The sequence below is a fragment of the Mustela putorius genome, unplaced genomic scaffold (assembly GCF_011764305.1).
Source record: "Mustela putorius furo isolate JIRA1106 unplaced genomic scaffold, ASM1176430v1.1 tig00003898_pilon_pilon_pilon, whole genome shotgun sequence".
In the NCBI taxonomy this organism is placed as follows: Eukaryota; Metazoa; Chordata; class Mammalia; order Carnivora; family Mustelidae; genus Mustela; species Mustela putorius.
In genome coordinates this window covers 10,504,307-10,524,951 of record NW_025422047.1, presented here as the reverse complement: position 1 = coordinate 10,524,951, position 20,645 = coordinate 10,504,307, and the positions used below count along the sequence as shown (strand labels likewise).

The window sequence follows — 20,645 nt, the reverse complement described above, 5'->3', positions numbered from 1 at the left end:
AGTCCTGGGTAGGCTTAGACAGTCCAGGGGTCAATGTCCTGGCCTATTTTACCCTTCACTTCTCCATCCACACTCAGCTGTTTCTATGTGGGATTTTTTGTAGGAAAAGAAAATTATTCTCACATATTTTGCTCCAACTCCAGAAGCCTGCAAGCACCTCTGGAAATGTGGAATCGAGAACCAAGCCTTCTACAAGTGAGTGAACACATGTGATGAGGACTATCTTTATCAGAGTGAGAGTCATAAAAGCTACTTTTCAGATTAACGATGGGCAGGAAAGTTTGAGAAACACTGAGAAAGGAGACATAAGAGGACTTGGCTGGGCTTCCTTATAAAATGCAGACCCCTTTCTGGATGTCTGTACTCCTTGGAGGGACAGAGTTGAGGTCTAGGAATGTGTTTCCAGCAGAGATGTCCAAGGGGTCTACCTTGTGATGTCCCTGGGACAGCTCCCAGTGCAAAGCACTTGGAGGTCTTTTCAGGCAAGCCTTGGGCCTAAAAAAGCCCCTGGGTACCTGATTTGAATCATACTAGCCGTGTGGAGCCATTCAGAGCCATAGGAGGCCCAGAATATGACAGCTCCAGGAAGAAGCAGGTGCAGGGCCGGCCAGAAATGTCTCTAAGCCTTGGAAAGACCCTGGGGCTTGCTCCCCAGTGGATGGCCTGGTGCTGAGCTGGGGCTGATGCCAGGCCTTCTGGTGCGTCACTGCCAGAGGTACTGCCAGTTATAGACCAAGTGCCCAGGAACCTGAGCGGGGTAGCAGGAAGGGGAGCAAGGACTGGACTTGTCTGTTACTGAAAAGCCAGCTTTGGGCTGTTACTGAAAAGCCAGCTTTGGGCCAAAGGCAAGAATTCTGATTACCACAGGATTTGTAAAGTATATGAGGCTTCTGTGCTGTTTTGATTAAGAAAGTGGTTATAAATGCATTAGGGAACAAAGAAACAGCCCATCAAGAAACTGGGGTGATGTCAGATAAAGTATGTTTTACTAAAACCCTTGGTCTGGTTTTAAAAATAGAAAATGTAATGATTTATACTTTAATAAGCTGAATCTTAATCAGGACAACATTAAGACAAAGTCTGCGGTATATTCTGCCTTTGACAGGCCATAGTTCTCCCTCCAGTAACCTCAAGGATCCTGAAGAGAGCAGAACTACTCTGAGCTGGAAAGGATACCATTCTCCTTCCCAGTGAAAAGACTCTGCTGCATGCTGGCTGCTATGGGATGCTGGCTGGCAGAACTGGCCTTTTCCCTTCTAGGGCCACAGTCCCAGAGCTGTTTCTTTCTTTCTTTTTTTATTTATTTGGAGAGAGAGAAAAAGAGAGAGAGAGAGATCACAAGTAGGCACAGCAGGCAGAAAGAGAGAGGGGGAAGCAGGCTCCCTGCTGAGCAGAGAGCCAAATGTAGGGCTCGATCGCAGGACCCTGAGATCATGACCGAGCTGAAGGCAGAGGCTTAACCCACTGAGCCACCCAGGTGCCTCCCAAAGCTGTTTCTTGGACAGGCTTTCTGAATTGCTTGATAATCTCTGTACACTTGATACCAGGATCAGGGATGAGCTGAACAGGCAGCCTGAGTTATAACCTGAGTGGGCTTCTTTCATCTCATGAAGAAGACACTCAGAAAAGACTTTTACATGGTCAAATTTCCCTCCTGTTCAGTCCCTAGCTGTCCAAGTAAAGCCAAGAAAAGATGTCTGCACTATTTCTGAAGACCTTTTTCTATTTGTGTCATGGGAACAGAACTGTGCTTCTGTACCTGTGACCAAACTCAGTTTCTGAGTCTTTCCATTAATAAATCCCCCCACCCAACTAGTCCTGCCAATACCCTCACTGGAAACAGGCTGTTTTTCATCTTTCCACTGATTACTTAACGTTCTTTAGTAAGTGTTAAAAGCCTCTGGCCTGGGTCAGCTCCACAGCTGTGCCAAGTCTTAGCAGCAGCCACTCTGGCATCACCCTGAGCACCTTTCACGTGCAGATTCCTGGCCCTGCCGTTGGCCTCACACTTTGAAGGCAGTCGGGTCAAATTCAAGGACATGCTTGGGCAAGACACGGAGACTTAATGCCTCACAGAACCCTGAGACGGGTGGGGATGGTATCTCCCAGGAACTGCTATTCATGGATTTTGGGGACAGCTCCCTAAATACTGACGGCCTGCTCACGGCAGAGGTTTCAGACCCAGATTGGTTCCCGTGCAGATCAGCACTCCAGGCACCTCAGGGCTTATAAGCTGATCAGGTCTTGGCGGGCTTCACTCTAGGCGGTTCTGTCCAGCTTCCTTTTCTAAGTGTGAGAGGGCCATCTGGGATCAGAGAAGTCACCTAAGAAGGTATGTGACAGTGCCCACAGCCTTCCAGATCCTCCACATTAACTGCGTACAACAGCCTTGAAAGTGATGTTAATAGGCTTACTGTCCAAATAACTTACAAGTCCATATAACTGATGGAACCTATATTAAAGTTAGCATAGTTTGTTCATCTCAAGACTTCTCAGAGTCTTTAATAGAACGTACTTTATGACTCTCCAGGAGGGGGATGAAATAGGAAGGGCAGCCCATACTCTCTTCTCAACTCACAATTACCCAGAAATGAACATGTATCATCAAATACAAGGACTGGAAGGGACTCCTGAGGTCAAATAGTCCTAGCTAGGTCCATCGTTTTATAGATGAGACCACCAAAGTCAAGAAAAAAAGAAATCTGCTCCAGGTTACACTGCTAACAAGTGGCCCAAAGTTCGATGAGTGGCATTCTATTATTCCCCCAGACCACCATCCCTAACATTTAATCTCAGTCCCCTGGTAAACACCATAAAGCACTCTTGGGAAGCTCTCAGGTCATGAAGGAGAGTCAGAGACAAGCCGGGCTGTGAAGGGCCTTTTCCTTAAGAGTTTCCTTAAGTAGCCTCTGGAAGGAGCTGGGAATGCACTGCCTTAGCCTGTGAGGCAGTTGCAGGCCATCTGTCACACTGGACTTTGCCTTGCTGCAGGCTGGAGAAGTCAAGCCAAGTCCGCACAGTGTCCAGCAGCAATTTATTCTTTAAAGGGAGCCGGTTCCGATACAGGTAAATAGTGACAGTAAGTAATTGTTATGGACCTATTTTCAGACCCTTCTCTGGAGAACAGTGGCTCAGTGGTCCTTATCCTCGAAAACAAAGAAACTGGGAACCTTCAGAAAACCCCAAGGTTTCCATCCAGTTCTCCTGTCTCCTGTCCTTCTATTTCTTTCCTTCCCTGCCACAGTTTGTCTGGAGGGTTTAAGTATGTATCTTCTTCTGCCCTCAGAACAGCAGTGAAATAAGAACTGTGGCAGTGATGCTTTTCATGTCTGTCTAAAGATTTCTTTCTCTTTTTTTTGGCAATATTTCTGGAACATGCTGGACAATGGGAAATCCCAAAGACTCAAGATAGAGAGCTCTCTAAGATAAGCTGTCAGGACATCTTAGAACTTACCCAGCAAGCAAGCCTTTCTCAGTGACCTAAACATTGGGAAGGGCTAGGCCAGAAGGCATCTCCCACTTCATCAAAAGTATCTGACGCCTTAGACAAGAGCATAGTGCGAGAATACCATCTCATCCCTTGCTGCTTGTTTTATTATACTATTTATAGTGGCCGAGTTGCAAAGGAAGTAATGGAGTCAAGTGCAAAGATCAAACGGGAGCCACCAGAAATACACAGGTAGGCTGCAACAGACTTCCCCCAAAACCAGTTCCAGCTCAGATCCCAGAAGCTCCAAAAAGGGAAGGATAACACGGCAGGGAGGTGAAGAGATCTATCTCAGCTAAAGGCATGGGGAACAGTCTGACCCCGGTATCTCTGGTCCTTGAGGGAACCTGAGGGATGGCATAGTACCCAGTACCACGTCCTGGGTACTTCTCTACTGTCCTCCCAAATCCTGAAGGTGGTCACAGACCATGGAGGACATGTCCAAAATGCAAGATTTCCTTAGTTCTGGAATCAGTCCATTACTGAAAGCCAGGGATAGCCCCATAGCCCTATCACACTAGGTCGAAAATAGTTTTGAGATCCTTGCATTATGTGTAACTGTACATCATGTATATCTCCTAAACCTAGTAACATGCAAAAAGAATATGACTGGCCAAGATAGCTAGGGTTCACCAAGCAACCTGATCTCTGGGAATGGGAGCATTACTACCACCTTCACATGGCACATCCTTGCCACCAGCAGTCTCTGTCAGAAGTCAGAGAGGCTGCCATATGTTTCCAGGCACATTTTCTGTAGTACTGCTTATGTTGGGGCTCTACTCCCTGACCAACCTGCCCAGAGACCAGTGGTACCACTCCTGCACTAAAGCAGGTGGGTCTGGCATGTGAGGTGACAGACAAATCTAAAGCAGTGTCTCCGATTGGGATCTGGGAACTAAAGGCAAAAAGCAGGTATTAAAGACCTTTTTTAAACAAATAAATAAAACTTAACACAGCCAGACAACTCTAGCAGCTACTTCTCAACTCTGTGTCCTGACCACATCTGTCTGTGCACTGAATTAACAAAGTTCTCTTTTTCTTTAACCTCAGAGCAGGGATGGTTCCCAGCCGCAGCTGTCCCTCCATAACCCATGGCCCAAGGCTGAGCAGTGTCCCCAGGACCCGCAGAAGAGCTGTTCACATCTCCATCATGGAAGGTAAGCATAAGCTCTGCAGATGACAGTGGGGTTCCTCTACATTTTGTCCTGGACCACTTCCTCTCAGAGACTTTGAAAAGAAGTTACACTAGAGACCAGAGCACATTTCTCCAATGGGAGAGAGGTTTCAGGCAGTGGCTGGGTAATCCCACCCAGCCCTGATGAGGTGTAGTCTGAGAGGGGGTTTAAACCTGAGAGTGTTGGGCAGACCTTTGGGAGGCTATTATTGCATCTAACAAGGTTCCCTGCAGTTCTGAAACTGCTTTCCATCAAGAGACTTTCCACTTGTGTTACAGATTAGACTAGTCTCCACAGTTTAAAGGATCAGGGCGGCTGAGGCAGTTAAGTAAGAAATGAAAACTCCTAGTTCTAAAGCACTGCAATAGCTGCTACCACCTTCTATTGTGGGGTAAGGGGGTAGGAGTGGGGGAAATCTGTCCTCTTGCTATCTGAATTCTTTAACATGATCTCAGGAAATCTCACATGCCCCACCTCTCTCTCTCTTACCGTCCCTCTGGAGGAAGTGGGTCCTGAGAGGGAAGAGATGAAGTCTGTGAATCTTCACTAACCAGATGCTACAGCAGCTGGGCCTGGCACCTCTCCACTCCTGAGGTCATTAATCATTAGGAAACTCCTGGAATATTCCCCTCCTTGTCACTGACTCAGATGCCCCACAGGCTAGATACAGGTATAAAATTGAATGCTGTCATTCCCAAAGATGTTTTTGTAGGACCTCAGAAGATCTCAAGCAGCAGCAAAGAGCAGCAGGTTTACTTTAAACCTGTCCTGAAAGGTGGGGAGGGAAGACTCTTTGCCCTTTCTGTGGGAATGTTGATTAATGAAAACAAAGAACTGCTTAGGTTAGGAAGGATATCACTCTGCTGCTCCCCTGTGAGCATCATGGCTTTGTGTTTTGGATTTTGTGTGTCACTGACTTTGTATTATCTGTCTGGTATATAACTACAGTCTAGGGGTTGAGAACCCTGCCCGGGCAACCACAATCAAGTGCCTTAATTATTTGAGTATCTTGGTTGTTCTATTTGTAAAATAGGGATATCTTCCTTGTATACTCCATGGATTGTGAGGAAGGTGATGTACGTAGAAGTACTTTAAAGAGATTCAAGCATTTATTGGACAGGCAGCAAGTACGGTGCAAAGAGGCCTGGTCAGGAAGTCAAAGATGAGATTCAAATAACAGTTCTGCCATGTACTTTCTCTAGGGCACATTGCTCAACCTCTCTGAGCCTGTGGCCCCTACTGTAGAGTGGGGTGTGGGTGTGGGAGGGTGTCTTCTGAGCTATGAAGTATAACTGCTGTACAGAGTATGAAGTTACTGAGGTTTGTCATCAGACACAGGCTCCTGGTTTTCCTTCCAGTCTTAGGCTGAGCAGGAGAACTGAGCATAGCACTCATTGTCCCTCTTCTTTTAGGGTGTTCATCTCAGGAAAGCAGAATGAATTTCTTCTCTTTTGAGGAAACATAACTTTCTCCTCTCCCTGTGGCCCTTCTTCCTATCCATCCTGAGGTTGGAAGCCACCAGGTTCACATCAAAGCTCTTGTAAAATGTTAAGGACAGCTGTCCTCCCAGAGAAAAGGCCACCCTCTGGAGGAAGCTGGCACTAATACAGGTCTAGGGAAGAGCCTCACGCATTTGTTCTCCAGCATATGGAAGAATGTCCAGTAAAACCCATGTTCCCAGAAAAGAGAAGACAAGCTGTCCATGTGGGGATACAACTCATTTGTAGTAGTTGCCAAGCAGGGTTAGCAGAACTACTGAGACTCAGGAAACCAGTCCTTGAGTCTATTCCAAGACAAGCTACGAGGCTGCCTCAGTTCCCAACCAGCTCTGGCTGTGACTCCAGCATCCTCCCAGAACCTGTCTTCTCCTATTGTAGCAGCAGTAGGCTCTTTAGCATCTGAAACAGTTCTCTTTGCTTGTACAATGCCAGGGGAGGGTGCAGCAGGGAAAGGCCAGCAGGGAGAGGCCACCAAGGAAGCTAGTAAGGAAGAGACTTATAGGGGCAGGGCATACCCTCATAATCTCAGCCCCCACAGAACTTCACACCTGGTGGATGATAGCACAGCAGGCGCCCATGTGTCACCCCAAAAAGCCAACCTGCGGCTCACCCCCATGCCTGAGGCTGCCTGCAGACAAGAACAGCCTTCGTCCCCAGTCATAGCCCTCAGCCCAGGACCCATCAGATTCAGGAGGACAAAAGTAGAAGCACCTAAGAACGGCCCCAGCAGGAATGACACTGTGAGGAGAGGCAGATGGACATCTGGTGTGGCAATGGGGTGGCGTGGGGGGGTAGATTTTTAGCATTTAAGTGGCTCTATCAGTGCAGGGATTATCAAGCCTGGGAAGATAAAAAGAATGGATTATTTCCCAGAGAGTTGAGCTATACCATCTCTCAAGAGGGGTTTCACCTTTAAAGCACCCAGCAAACACAGCTGACCCCCACCGTACAACTAACCAGACAGGAAAGGGCTGAGAGGGAAATGATGGGGGTCTCAGAAGAAGGGCACTAACCACCAAAACTCCCAGGAAGTTATGGACTTTTGAAACTGGCTCATGCTCCATCAGAGACTCTTTCCTATTGTCCATATGGCACATAAATTAATGTCACAGAAACTATTTGCCTTTTTCAGGGGGGAAAGCTTTGGTTGTTACCTCTAAAAACAATGGGGAAATCTCTAAAAAATGGGGGAAAAAAAAAACAACAAACGAAACCACTAACCTAAAAAAGACTACAATTTGAATTAGATCAGGTAATTCTCACAAGCTGGGACTGTTAAAAAGATGACTGTACACTGGCTGGCCCTCCCCTCTGCTCTCAGGGATGCCAAGAGACCACGTGTTGTTAGCACAGGCTTAGCCAGAGAGGATGCTCAGGTATGTTGATTCCTTTTGTTCATCAAGCTCTGTGGGGCACAGCTCAGCAGCTGGGGCCAAATAGCATACCGCCCATTTCCGCCCCACAGCTGCCACCTCACACTTCAGGCCACCCAACCCAACGCCCGATGTCTTTATAGCCTCACATCCTGCATTTTCTGCAACTATGTGATCCTTCCTATTCTGTGAGACTATTCTCTGCCCTCTCTGTACCGCACGCTCTGAGAAGTCTGGGGCCCTTATACGGGCCTCTGGGAAACATCACATGCTAGGGAAGCATTACTTTTTATGGCTCTAAGTGCTTCTGACTGAATCCAGTCCCTGATAACGCTGGCCTCTCAGAGCTGTTCCTTCCCTGAAGCGCAGCCTGCTCGGTCTCACAGAGCTGACATTCTCTTCTCCAGCACATGAGACACTGTGAAGGAGCTGCCGTGGCTTGAGGTCAGCAAAAATCCTTTGCCCCAGTCAGTCTTCCATCCTTTCCCTCTGTATCTCCCCTGACTGGCTGGTTTCCATGAAGAGATCAGCTGGTTTCCACTGAAGAAGTATCTGCCTTCCTGGCCACCATGGGGAAGAGTCTGATTAAGATTCACACCAAAGTCCGAGTTCAGCTCCGGTTGACTAATCACTGCCTTCGGCCACTGAGTGTGCGCATCCTGAGGATGGGGCCCCGGCTCCAGGGTAGGCTCCTGACCACTGTGTCCCCCTGCCCACAGGGAGCCACCGCTGGGCAAGGCAATCAGCTGGAGCACATCCAAGGTAAAAAAGACTCCTCTGTCAGCTCCCACCCATGGTACCCACCCTGTCTTCCCAGAATAACAGGTTTGATGAAGGGGTGGTGAACCCAAAGTTCTATACAAGACTAGCCTGACCTAGCAATAATAACTTTGCAAGTGAGGTCTGTTGAGGGTATAGAAAACTAACACTGAGTAATTTTATCTGTCAAGCAATCTACTAGAAATGCATACGTATCCATTATCTTATTTACTGATAATGTATTTATTATAATGCAGTTTCTCTCTGATATAACTTATAATGTAGTTTCTCTCTGATATAATAGGCTTTGCCTCGGTCTCCTTCCCCACCAAGCTTAGGGCTGAATTGGAGGCCAAGCTAAGTTTGCACTGAAGTGCCTTCTGGCAGCTAAGCTCCTCATGCTTTGGAAGATCTGAAGGGGTTGTCTTTGTGAGGGGACAGCCTCTAGAAAGGGTATGAGAAGTGCTTTGCTGGGAGTGCTGAGGTTTCAGGGGAAGGGGAGTGGAGGAGTGGGTGGGAAAGGAGCTGAACCAATACATGTATGATCAGGGCATAAAGGTTTGTGTTCTCTCAGGGACTCATTACATACTACCAGGTATATATTCCTCATGCTGCTTATGCAAATGCAGGAATAAAGGAGAAAAAATGGAGAAAAAAGATCAAAGGAGCATCAAGAGCTCTGGAACAAGGGGCACACTCTTTTTTTTAATTTTATTTATTTATTTGACAGAGAGAGATCACAAGTAGGCAGAGAGGCAGGCAGAGAGAGAGAGGAGGAAGCAGGCTCCCTGCTGAGCAGAGAGCCCGATGCGGGACTCGATCCCAGGACCCTGAGATCATGACCTGAGCTGAAGGCAGCGGCTTAACCCACTGAGCCACCCAGGCGCCCAAAGGGCACACTCTTAATTCACATTATTTCAGAACAGTTTCTTGGGCAAATGGGACCTAAATTGAAGGCAAATGTAGGCTATAGACTCAATTCATCTTGGCCCAAACGCTAACAATATGATCCATTAGCATCAGGAAACAGAGGCTTGCAGGCTATCTGTGCCTTTGCCATTACCAGCCAGCCACATGTCATTAGGCAAGCTCTGTAACCTCTTGCCTTCATGACTTTGTGGAAAGATGAAAGCACTTTAAAAAGTTTAAAACACTATACAAACTTAAGATTTTAGCACAGGGGAAAACAAAATACAACTAGGATCATGAGGAGCTCCTGAAAACAAGCTGAGAGCTAAAGCAAATATACTGAGGGTGAGGTGATAGGGAGTATAGGTGGACAGCAGGGGGCTGCTGTTGCCAGTCCACCCCACCCATTTATAATGCAGATTCCAGGATTTGTTCCTGGAGAGAATCCTTAACTGTACCTATGCTAAAATGGGTTCCAGCAGGCTAGGCAGGCAGGCTGCCCAGGTACATATGGCTACACCACAAGAGAACCAAATGAAACACTATTTCTGAAAGGTGACTGCCACCTTTTAACAGAGACCCTTGGGCTTCTGAAGTTAGCCCTGAACTTAAAAACTCCCTAATCAGCCCTAGTTAGGTCAAACCTTTATAGAGCTGGGAATCTGGTTCGGTCTGCAGCAGAGCAATGGAAGGGGGACTAGCTTCTCTTGCCATTGACTACAAAGGCAGAGAAAGCCAGAGCCACTCTGGCACCTCAGAGTAACCACGAATGGAAAATGCAGACATTGAACCTGAAACAAGAAGCCATTTCCCTGGAAGCATTGTGGGCCATACTTGGTGACTCTGGGCCCATATCCTCCAGCCTAATGGCTGCTGTTTGGCTGACAGAGTAACCAGCTCCTGTTTTTCACTAACAAGAAATTGAGCCTTGGAAAGAGAGACTGTTCCATCTAAAAAAGTAAAGAGATAATAGGTAGTTTTAGGGGATAGAGGACCCTTTCTCCTGGTGGATATAAGAAAATTTCCACCCTTACCCAACAAGATCTTCTCAGAGACCACTCTGTACTCTGGTATATGTAATAGAGGAATTGTCAGCCTGTTGTGGACCCAGCTCATTGTAAAGTGAAAAAAAAGCTAGCTAGCCAAGTGCTATTCCCAAAGAGCAGATAGGGTTTTCACATTCCCTAAAATCAGGACAGCTAGAAGAGGTAGGCTAAAGAGACCATCAGCAGGAAACCAAAAGATAACCTCGAGTTCAAGGAGCTGCATGCTAACTGCATGTTAGAAGGAAACACAGTTCCAGAATCAGTATCTGATGAGGCCCAGTAAAGCAAAATAGTCTTCTCCTCCCCCTTTCTGCCTCTCAAGGCCCTTGGCCCAAGAGGGAATCTTGAGCTCCCCGAACTGGGGCCCCAGCTCTGAATTAGGGAGTCTGTGATTCAGGTGTCTTTCAATTGGGACTAAAACCAGGCCCAGGACATCAAAAGCCAGAAAGAAAGAATCTTGAACAAATCTTGCCAAAACCCTAAGCACAAAGGAAAAAAAAGAAAAGAAACTTCCAACCACAGCCACTTTGGTGTCTGCTTCTCTTATCCTCTTCCTGATACATCAGAACAGTGCAGTGGCCACTGCAAAATTTGGTAACCATATAAAACAGAATGGGTCCTGCCTCCACCAGACAGCAAAGTGTACACTAGGACCCAGAAAGCCTACTCATATTACTTTTGCCTTTCCAGGCCTGGAGTCCCTACGGGACAGTGCCCATTCCACACCAGTGCGTTCTTCCTCCCATGGGGACACCTTCCTGCCTCACGTGAGAAGCAGCCGGGCAGACAGCAATGAGCGAGTCGCTGTGATTGCAGACGAAGCCTACAGCCCTGCAGACAGTGTGCTGCCCACACCTGTGGCCGAGCACAGCCTGGAGCTGATGCTGCTTTCCCGACAGATCAATGGGGCCACCTGCAGCATCGAAGAGGAGAAGGAGTCTGAGGCCAGCACTCCAACTGCTGCAGAGGTGGAGGCCCTTGGGGGAGAGCTGAGGGCCCTCTGTCAGGGGCACGGCAGGCCAGAGGAGGAACAGGTGAATAAGTTTGTTTTAAGTGTGCTCCGTTTGCTCCTTGTGACCATGGGACTCCTCTTTGTTTTGCTCCTCCTCCTGATCATCCTTACCGAGTCCGACCTTGACATTGCCTTTTTCCGTGATATCCGCCAGACCCCCGAATTTGAACAATTCCACTATCAATACTTTTGTCCCCTCAGGCGATGGTTTGCCTGCAAAATCCGCTCAGTGGTGAGCCTGCTCATTGACACCTGAGAAGGCATGACTCCTCCTAATAACTAGCCAGGTGGACCAAGGAGCCCGGCTACCCATTCCCAGCAATGGGACCCATCGCGGAACCATCGGCACATGTACCAAGTCCTCCTCTCATGACTCAAAGTCCACAGCCTAGGAGGGTCATTTCCCAGAAGAAAAAAAGGATAGGCTCATGCCCTGTCTAAACAAACTGGGAAAACTCATTTCCTTCAGAGGTTCTTTCAAGAAAGGCTCAGCGACTCTGTTTCTCATCCTCCCAATTTGCAGGATAATTTTTGGTTGTGAATTTTGATTTTTCATAGATGTGTATTATTTTCAAAGTATCAAATAAAAATTTATTTTACTATTACTGATTATTGCAGTAGTGTCACCTAGCAGATGGGACACTAGTTGAAGACTGGAGAGCTGCTGTCTTCTGTATTCTGCAGGAGCTTTCCTACTGGGCTCCAGGAGACTCATCAGTGCAGCCTCAGCAGGGCAGGCAAGGGGTCTGGACAATGGGAACTATCTAGGTTTTCTGGCCAGACAGAAATTTTTTAAAAAGTAAACATCCATGTAGAATGATTAAATGGAAAGTTGCTTCTTATGATGGTCTGAGTTGGATTTTCTTTTCCTTTTGTTTTTTTCAAATCTGAGCAGAGTGGGCATCTGAAGGGACCACCGCTACAGCAGCAGCAGCAACAGGGGTGGGGTAAGTCTGTCCCCTTAGAATAGATCCTAGTGGGCATCACCATGAGTCTTGTATAATGAACTTATTAGACTTCTGTGATTTTTCTTCTGAAGAACCTCAAGATTTTTATAGTGTTCCACAGATGTTAGTTGAATTCAGTGGTGCCAGAGATAGGACTATCAGAAATGTTGGACAGAGTGTACTTAACAGAAACCAGAGCCAAGGTACTTGAGAAACTGTTGAGATTCAGAAAGCAGTACCTATTTTGTACAACCCCCCGCAAAAAAACTATTTCAATTTATATTTTAACAAGAAATGTTATTTTCTTATCAATTCATATTTTGTTTTTACTTTATGGATTAAGAAAATAGAGCCTGATGAACTAAACGATGCAAGAAAGAAACTGATCCTGAGAATGGAAAGCTTCAGAAAATAGAATTCCAAGATCAACAAACAGCCTTGAAAGGGACCAGGGAAAGAATCTCTTTGAACAGGCATACTAAAACGTTGCCTACATAAGAAAAATGGTGAATGTGGTAGAGACCAACACTTAGTTGTAGAAATACTGCCCCCTAGGGTCAACCTCCACATCAGGAAAATAAAAATTGTAGGAAAGCATTGGCCATCCTTGCTGAAGGAAGCTGTGGAAGCCATGCAGAAGAACAGCACAGGAAGGGTGAGTGTGGGGTCCAAGACCCAAGCTCTGCAAACTCTTCACAACTCACAAGATCTTGTTTTCATCTCAGGGAGAGATTTCTAAGTCATCTGGGGCCTGAGGACTCATTTAAGGATGGTCAGTATACATGTACCTGGGAACCCCACAACAGTGGAGCTGCTGCTAACATCCTATGATGTTGGGCAGCCCCAAATGCAGAACAGAATGAGTCACTTGTAGATTTGCTCTCCCCTAGTTTGTCCTCTGAAATAGCAGAATCATGTCCATGTACAGAGTATAACAGCTGTAGAATTAATAAGGGCCACAGGGTGGGGAGTGGATTGTGTAATTTTAAATGCCCCTTCATCTAGACTAGGGGTTGGCAAACTACTTCTGTAAAGTGCCAGATAATATTTTTTTAGTTTGGTTTTGTGGGCCATACTCTGTAGCAACTACTCAACTCTGCCGTCATAGCACAAAAACAGCCATCCACAGGTAATACATAAACAAAGGAGTGTGACTATGTTCCAATAAAAGTTTATTTATAAAAATAGATAATGAGCTGAATTTGGACCACAGGCCATAATTTGCCAACCCCATCTAGACAGTAAAACTGCTCCTTACCAGTATGTTAGCAGAAAGAGGGCCGGCTCTGCTCCCATTCCTGACTTGCTACAGATCCAGGACCATTTCCCAGTGGCAAAACTGGGGATGTTTGTATAAAGGGTGCTTGAACAACCAACCAGCAAAGAGGTATCTGATGCCAAGATGAGCAAGATCAAGTGCTGAAATGCTAAAACTCGACCAGAATCTAAGAATGGAAGAAGAATGTCTGATCATTTCCATACCAGCAACAATTTGGGCAGAATTACAAACATCTATTTACCAAGTGACAAGACAAACTGAGGGAGATCCTAGTAAAAATTAGGGATCACTTAGAACCAACTAGCCACTGCCACTTGTCATCTACACAGGAAAAGCTTTATTTAGCACAGTACTAAAGTGAAAAGTAGACTCAGAGATGAAAAGGCTGTCAGGAGTTAAGGGGGCTGGTTTTAACCTGGATATCTACTGTCTTATGCAACATAGCAGATTATCTTTTAGTGTAGTGTTCCTACCTCAGTCTGTAGAATATGGTGTTTCTATGCAGTGAGTGATAGCCTTGACACTGACCTTTCATACTCACATTAAAGAAAGATGCAGTATTCCATTTCCTGGTATGTTACTTGTGTCTAGAGTTCTAACAAAATAATAGTCCATACCACTTCTAAGAGCTGGACTTTGCTCTCTGAACAGAATTTTTGGGTTATTTTTTTCCACGGCTTACCCCAGAAAATACAGATAGTAAAGTTTCCTTCGATTTGCTTTTCAAATACTGCTTGAATAACAAACCTCCTTTGTTGATGACTAGTCTTTTTTTGGTATCTCCCCATCATTAAACATTGTTCACATTTTTAACCTGGTTTAACTGTGTTCCACTATGTCTCCCATTTTCTCTCAAAATTAGTTTGATCTCATTGTAGAAAATAAAACAATGGTTTCCATAGCTTCATCCATCAGAGGAAATAAAACTCTTACTAAAGAATAGTGTACTGCATCTTTAAGCAGTAGAAGGTAAACTACCTGCAAATGTGAATTTCTTAGTTTCATTAAAAAATATAGTTGTTAACCTTTCGTGTGCCAAAAATTCTAAGTTACATTTTTCCTTCAAAGCAATGTACTTTTTTCTACATATGCAGTATGTAGTTAGCATAAAATCATTGGTGCCATGAAAATTATTTTTAAACTTAAATAAATATTTAAATATCATGGAAGAGTGGACTCTTTTTTTAACTTCTAGCTTGTCTCACTTTTTCCTCAAAGTTACCAACATGTAGATAAAACGATACCAGGGGTATTGTTAAAGCTGACTACTAATTCATGACTAGAATCACTTAAAAGAGTCATTTTGGCTTATATCCATCTTTATCCTTGTCCCTCTCCCCAAATAAATACGATTAAGAACTTGGAAGCTGTAATAATGGAATGATTTTGCAGATGAATTGGATCTCATTTTTCTCCTGAGGAAAATCAAGGAGTAATTTTCCCAAGGCTACATAGTCAGTCTTGAACCCAAAAGTAGAACCTAGATGGTACAGGTTACCTGGCTGGCTCAGCAGGTAAAGACTCTTGATCTCAAGGCTGTGAGCCTGAGCCCTACAGTGGGTAAAGAGATTAGTTTAAAAATTTTTTTTAATTTTTTTTAAAATCTTAAAAATACAATTAAAATTAAAAAGAGACCTAGATGGTCTAGCTTCTAGACCAGTGTTTTACTCAAGCCTGAATGAACTAAGAGGGAGAACAAAAAACACTTCCTGTGAAAGGAACAGAATGGTGTCACCACTATAGTAACCTCATAATTACAACTTACAAACTACATTCCTATACCTCACCTGATTATGTAACCATCACTCAGGCTATGGAATTGGTAATGGTCTTCTAAATTCCCTGAGGATGAAAGGTGAAACTAGGTTCTACTGTGCTAGTTTATTATCTCTGTTTTCATTTCTACCTGCCCTTCAATGCTCCATTCTGCTACCAGATTATCTTCCTAAAGCACCAATCAGGTTATATTACACACCTCCAAATTTTCAGAAGTTCCTATCACCTATAAAATGATATGTAGGATCCTGTCTTAGTGGAGTGGTTTTTTTTGTTGTTGGTTTTTTGTTTTTTTGTTTTTTTTTTTTTATGACAAAAGTCTTTGCTTAAAGTCATCTGCAGAGAGAAAAGCCAAAGAACCACTGGATGTGAGTGACTGCCCATGATCCAAAGCTTTAAAGCAGCTACCCTTCTCTGGATTCCTAATGAAGATTCCCCTATGTATATACCCTTTTAGGGCTCCACCATCCACTCCCTCTGCTTAGGGTTCCTCAACCATAACTAAGCCCCTCCGCACATGATTACATTGCTGGTTTTAGTTCATGAACAGGTTTCCTTTCCTCTACATACCCATACCCTCTTCCTCTACCCTTACAAGTTGCTGATGGAGTAGAATCAAACAGGCAAAAGATACTTTTAAAACGTTTCCTCTTACAACTTCCATTTTAGGAAGAGATACCTTAAAATGTTTTACTCCTGACTGTTATCTTCCTCACAAATTTCACCTTTTCATTTGAAAATCCAAAAACATCTATAGCCAAATGAACCCAAATATGGATCTATGCTGTCCTGGAACTAAAACTCCTTACTGGCCTTCAGCACAATACCACAAAGGAAAAACCAAAAGAAGTACAAATTGAGAAGAGACAGCCTAACAAATAGCACACTTAGGTTTTTGGAATCTGGAGTTAGAGGGCATATATTCCTTCCTCTTGAGTTTGATACAGAAGGCACATGTGCCTGCTCTTCCCACTTCCCATGTACTGTAACTAAATGAAAAGATTTAAATCTCTAATCACAGCCCTCAAGCTCCCTGCTTTCCTGGAGAACTGCCTTTTCAAAGTCATCTCTGTGGAAAGGAAATTCAAAGACCTGAATACCAAAATAGGACTGAATCAACTCAGATTTTATCAATTCCTGATCATCTATAGTGTCACCTACCTGTCCACATATGATGAGAATCATCTCCTTCCTCCTTAAAGTCACATAAAGAAAGGCTGGGCATCTCAAAGAAAATGACTCAAGGGGAATAGAGAACTTACATGCTTAAAGGATATCATAAAGCACAACCTAAAAAAAAAGCTTATCCCAAAAAGAGAGAGCAATCGAAATATACAAGCAATTACAGTAGCCACACAGCTTTAAGCAAGTCTCTGGGAGAAGTACCTTTCACAACAGATTATAGTTTAAAGATGTCCTAAGGGAGACAATTTTCTTTTATGTGCTTTCTAGATTTAAACAATTTCTCCATTATACAGCTTGTCACTGAGAAACAAGTCCCCCCACTCTCCTACCTTCCTGCATTGCCTCAAGAAGACAGAACTCTATTAAGTGGAATTAAATATAAACAGCAGAGTTTATGAAGCTGAAATGGGAAAAAAAAAACCACGAAAGTGAGAAACATCAAGAATTTGCTAACATTTATTGCAGAAACCAGGCAATTACCACCAAGAATTCAAAGCTTAAATGATGGTACTAATTTTGACGCGAGTATTTTTCAATATCGTAAAAAAAAAAAAAAAGCAATTCTCACAGAAGTTGCCACTCTGGAAACAAATGAAGTGGTATAAAAAAGGGAAAGGAAGCCTAGAGGCTTCATTTACTATCTCCAGGGAAGTTTAATATAAGTCAACCTCACTTAGCTTTACTTTCCATTTCATAAATTAATTTTCCATTTCACGTACCAATTCCTTTATTCCTATCGTCAAGAAAATAGAGAACTCTTATTACTTATAAACACTCACAACCTACTTAATAGACTAGGCCTCAAAATTAGACTTAACCTCTAATTACAGAGAAGGAAACTATACATGTCATTTTATTTCTGTGATATATAATTTGAAAAGATATTTTCTCTTAGAATTCAAATATATTGCCAAAAACTATTTACAATAGTCTTTCAGTAGTAGTTTGGCAAAGAAGAGCAATTAAAAAATTCAGATAGGTGCTATCACACAGAAATGTTAGTCACTGAGCTAAGCAGCTACCCTTCCAACAAACGCATTCACATAGCACTAACTTCTGAAAAAAGTTTATGGCATTTTATCATAACATTTCCCCCCAATATGAATTAGGAATGAAGGTATTCACTTAATAAGGCTAATGAATCTCCTCTGGAGAGTTTAAAGGCAAGGACAGATGAAGATCTCTGGGACTTTCTAAGGCAGGAGTTTTCACTTTTTTCACCATGACCCACAGTAGTACCACAGTAATAAATACATGTTTCACATCGGAATATGCATATTCATATACAGTTACATATATGTAAGCACATATAACTAAATTTCACAAAACAACACTTATCCATTACATTTATTATTCTTTACTATTTCGTTCTTTTTCCTTTTTTTTAAAGACTGGTCATGGCTACATGGATTTCATGTGAATAGCTACAAGCCAGTCTGGAAAACACTGGTCTGAAGGCAATCTCACACTGGATTACAAGGTCAGGCATATCCAAACCCTGTCCTAGCAGCCCTACGATTCCTTGGCCGTGCTTCAGGAGCCATCTAAAGGAGGTAAAAGGGTCAGCACACAAAGACAGGGCCCTGCCCAAGTGAACCAAGGCTTCTCAACAAGTAACTTGGGATTTCACATAAAATTTAATTTAAAGGCAGGAGGAAAAAAAGAATTCTCGATTAAAAAATAAGTTTCATAATCACTAAGTTAGATGACCTTTCAGGATCCCTTCCAGTGTGAGTCTAGAAATATTCACTCCAAACTACGAAATAAACCACAAATCCAAATATCACTACAGAATCAAAACTTATCATGAAACCACAAGAACTTTTAATACTGATCATTCAAAGCTTTGTAATTTATAATGCCAGAATTTCTCAACATACTGCCTGATTAAAAGTGCTGAAGGCATCATAGCCTCCCCTCAAATTCCTTTCCTAATCTACAGAAATGACTTAAAAGGCTTTTCCCTTACTAAACATGTAAGTATGTAACTGTCCCTTACTAAACATGTAAGTATGTCACAGTTCTTATTAATAAAGCAATTTTATATTAACTAAGTAGAACATATTTTTTAAAAGGCCAAGCCACATGAATTACTAGGCTCCTTAGATACTGATTAATTTGAACCAATTTTGATGTTGCTAAACCAAACACTCAGCAACTTTCTTAATTCATAAAAACATGTACCTTTCCACTGGAATTACCTCCAGCCAAAATATACCGAGTTGGGTGCATAGTGTTGATGGAACACACAGAGACCAGACTTTCTCCACCAAAAAAAGAATGCACCTGCTGTCCTGACTCATGGAAGATTTCCACACGTCGTGGATGAGCCATGCTGCCAACGATGACACAGTCTTCTTGTTTAGGGTCCCACACAGCCTGAAACCTGGTCAGCCATCGCCCAGTGATAGTGTTGTGCCTAGTGAAAAACACAATTTTTTTAAAGGATTGTGTTAAATGACTCAAAGCAGCAATGGGCAGAAAGTAAACATGGCATTACTCCTAAATGCTGGTATTCTCTGCCAAGTTTCTTTTCATTAAGTTACTGAGTTACCATCAGCCTAATTTCATATAAAAATGAAATCAGGACAGAGATGATGTCTTCTGTACTTCTGAATCTCCCCTGCTTAGTGGTTGTACTCAGTGGATGGTCACTGTGTATTAAAATAGCACCTTTTTTGTTCACTATTTCTTAGCTCAATGGTCTCCATGCCCTCCCTTTTTTTACACATACAAAACAGAAGCCCTAGAAGTAAAAAATATATAATCTATGTTACTACCATTTTAATAGGATCTATAATCCCATATTTGTATTCCCCTGATAACCAAACCCTGAAATCATTTTATATTCCATACAACTTTTATTTATTTATTTATTTGAGAAAGAGCGTAAGTGGATAGAGGCGCAAAGAGAAAGGGAGAAGCAAACTCCCCGCTGAGCAGAGAGCCCAATGTGGGACTCAATCTCAGGACCCTGGGATCATGACCTGAGCTGAAGGCAGACACTTGAAAGACTGTGCCACCTAGGTGCCCCACCCCATGCAACTTAAAGTAAAAAATACATTTGAGGCTCAAGAAATCACAAGGGAAATTAGGAAACATCTAACAAATGAAGAATGAAACACAACACACCAAAATTTATGGAATACTATGAAAGCAACAGTAAGGGAAATTCACAGCACTAAAAAAGAAAAGATCTCAGGGTGCCTGTGTGGCCAGTCAGTTAAGTGTCTGACTCGATTTCTGCTCAGGTCATGATCTCAGGGTGGTGAGATCAAATCCCATGTCAGGCTCTGCCTTCAGTGCGGAGTCTACTTCTCTCCTTCTCCCTCCCCTTCTGCCCCTCTCCCCACTTGCACTCACTCTCTAAAATACAATTTTTTAAAAAATATTTTATTTATTTATTTGACGGACAGAGGAAGCAGGCTCCCTGCTGAGCAGAGAGCCCGATGTGGGGCTCAATCCCAGGACCCTGGGACCACGACCTGAACCGAAGGCAGAGGCTTAACCCACTGAGCCACCCAGGCGCCCCTAAAATACAATTTTTTTAAAAATGGGGAAGGCATGTGGGTGGCTCAGTCAGTTAAGCGTCTGCCTTCAGCTCGGGTCATGATCCCAGAATCCTGGGATGGAGACCCCATCAGGATCTCTGCTCAGCAGGTAGCCTGCTTTTCCCTCTAGCTCTGCCTAATTGTGTACTTTCTCTCTCCCTCTCTCTCTGTCAAATAAATAAAATCTTTTTTAAAATTTTGAAAAAATTTTTAAATCTCAAAATGAACACATTATACCTCCAAGAACTAGAAAAAGAACAGACTAAGCCCAAAGTTAGCAGAAGGAAGGAAATAATAAAGATTAGAGCAGAGATAAATGAAAAAGGGGAACAGAAAAACAATAGAAAAACAGAGTTGGTTTTTTGAGCAGATCAATAGAACTGACAAGAAAGAAAATGCAAGTAGCTGAAATGAGAAAGAGAGGACATTACAACTATGTCACAAAAACCGAAAAGGATTATATGAGAACAGTATGAATAATTATATGCCAAGAGATTGGTTAACCCAGGAGAAATAGATAAATTCTCAAAAACATACAACTTACCAAGACTGAACCATGAGGAAACAGAAAATCTAAATAGTCCTATAACTAAGGAGATTAAAACAACAATCAAAAACTTCCCAACAAAGAAAACCCCAGGATCAGA

At 43.4% G+C, this 20,645-nt stretch overlaps 2 protein-coding genes across 7 annotated transcripts in view; one reads left to right on the top strand and one right to left on the bottom strand.

Moving 5' to 3' along the window:
- The window catches only part of FRMD5 (FERM domain containing 5), a 312,608-nt gene extending 297,857 nt beyond the window's left edge, over nucleotides 1–14,751 (top strand). Inside the window, exons 10-16 of one of the 4 annotated variants that reach the window (XM_045067947.1) lie at nucleotides 104–195; nucleotides 2,992–3,066; nucleotides 3,611–3,679; nucleotides 4,538–4,644; nucleotides 10,939–11,282; nucleotides 12,156–12,207; nucleotides 12,551–14,750. In XM_045067947.1, the coding sequence (XP_044923882.1) occupies nucleotides 104–195; nucleotides 2,992–3,066; nucleotides 3,611–3,679; nucleotides 4,538–4,644; nucleotides 10,939–11,282; nucleotides 12,156–12,207; nucleotides 12,551–12,564 (753 nt within the window). In that variant the 3' untranslated portion in view covers nucleotides 12,565–14,750. Of the gene's footprint in view, nucleotides 1–103; nucleotides 196–2,991; nucleotides 3,067–3,610; nucleotides 3,680–4,537; nucleotides 4,645–10,938 lie in introns of all 4 variants that reach the window. The other 3 variants (XM_013055502.2, XM_004751276.3, XM_045067946.1) reach the window with 3 other exon arrangements.
- Nucleotides 14,752–16,887: 2,136 nt separating this feature from the next.
- WDR76 (WD repeat domain 76) overlaps nucleotides 16,888–20,645 on the bottom strand; it is a 64,644-nt gene continuing 60,886 nt past the window's right edge. For all 3 annotated transcript variants that reach the window (XM_004751273.3, XM_045067945.1, XM_013055497.2), the window contains one exon: nucleotides 16,888–18,866. In XM_004751273.3, coding sequence (XP_004751330.3) covers nucleotides 18,611–18,866 — 256 coding nt within the window. In that variant the 3' untranslated portion in view covers nucleotides 16,888–18,610. The remainder of the gene's footprint in view (nucleotides 18,867–20,645) is intronic.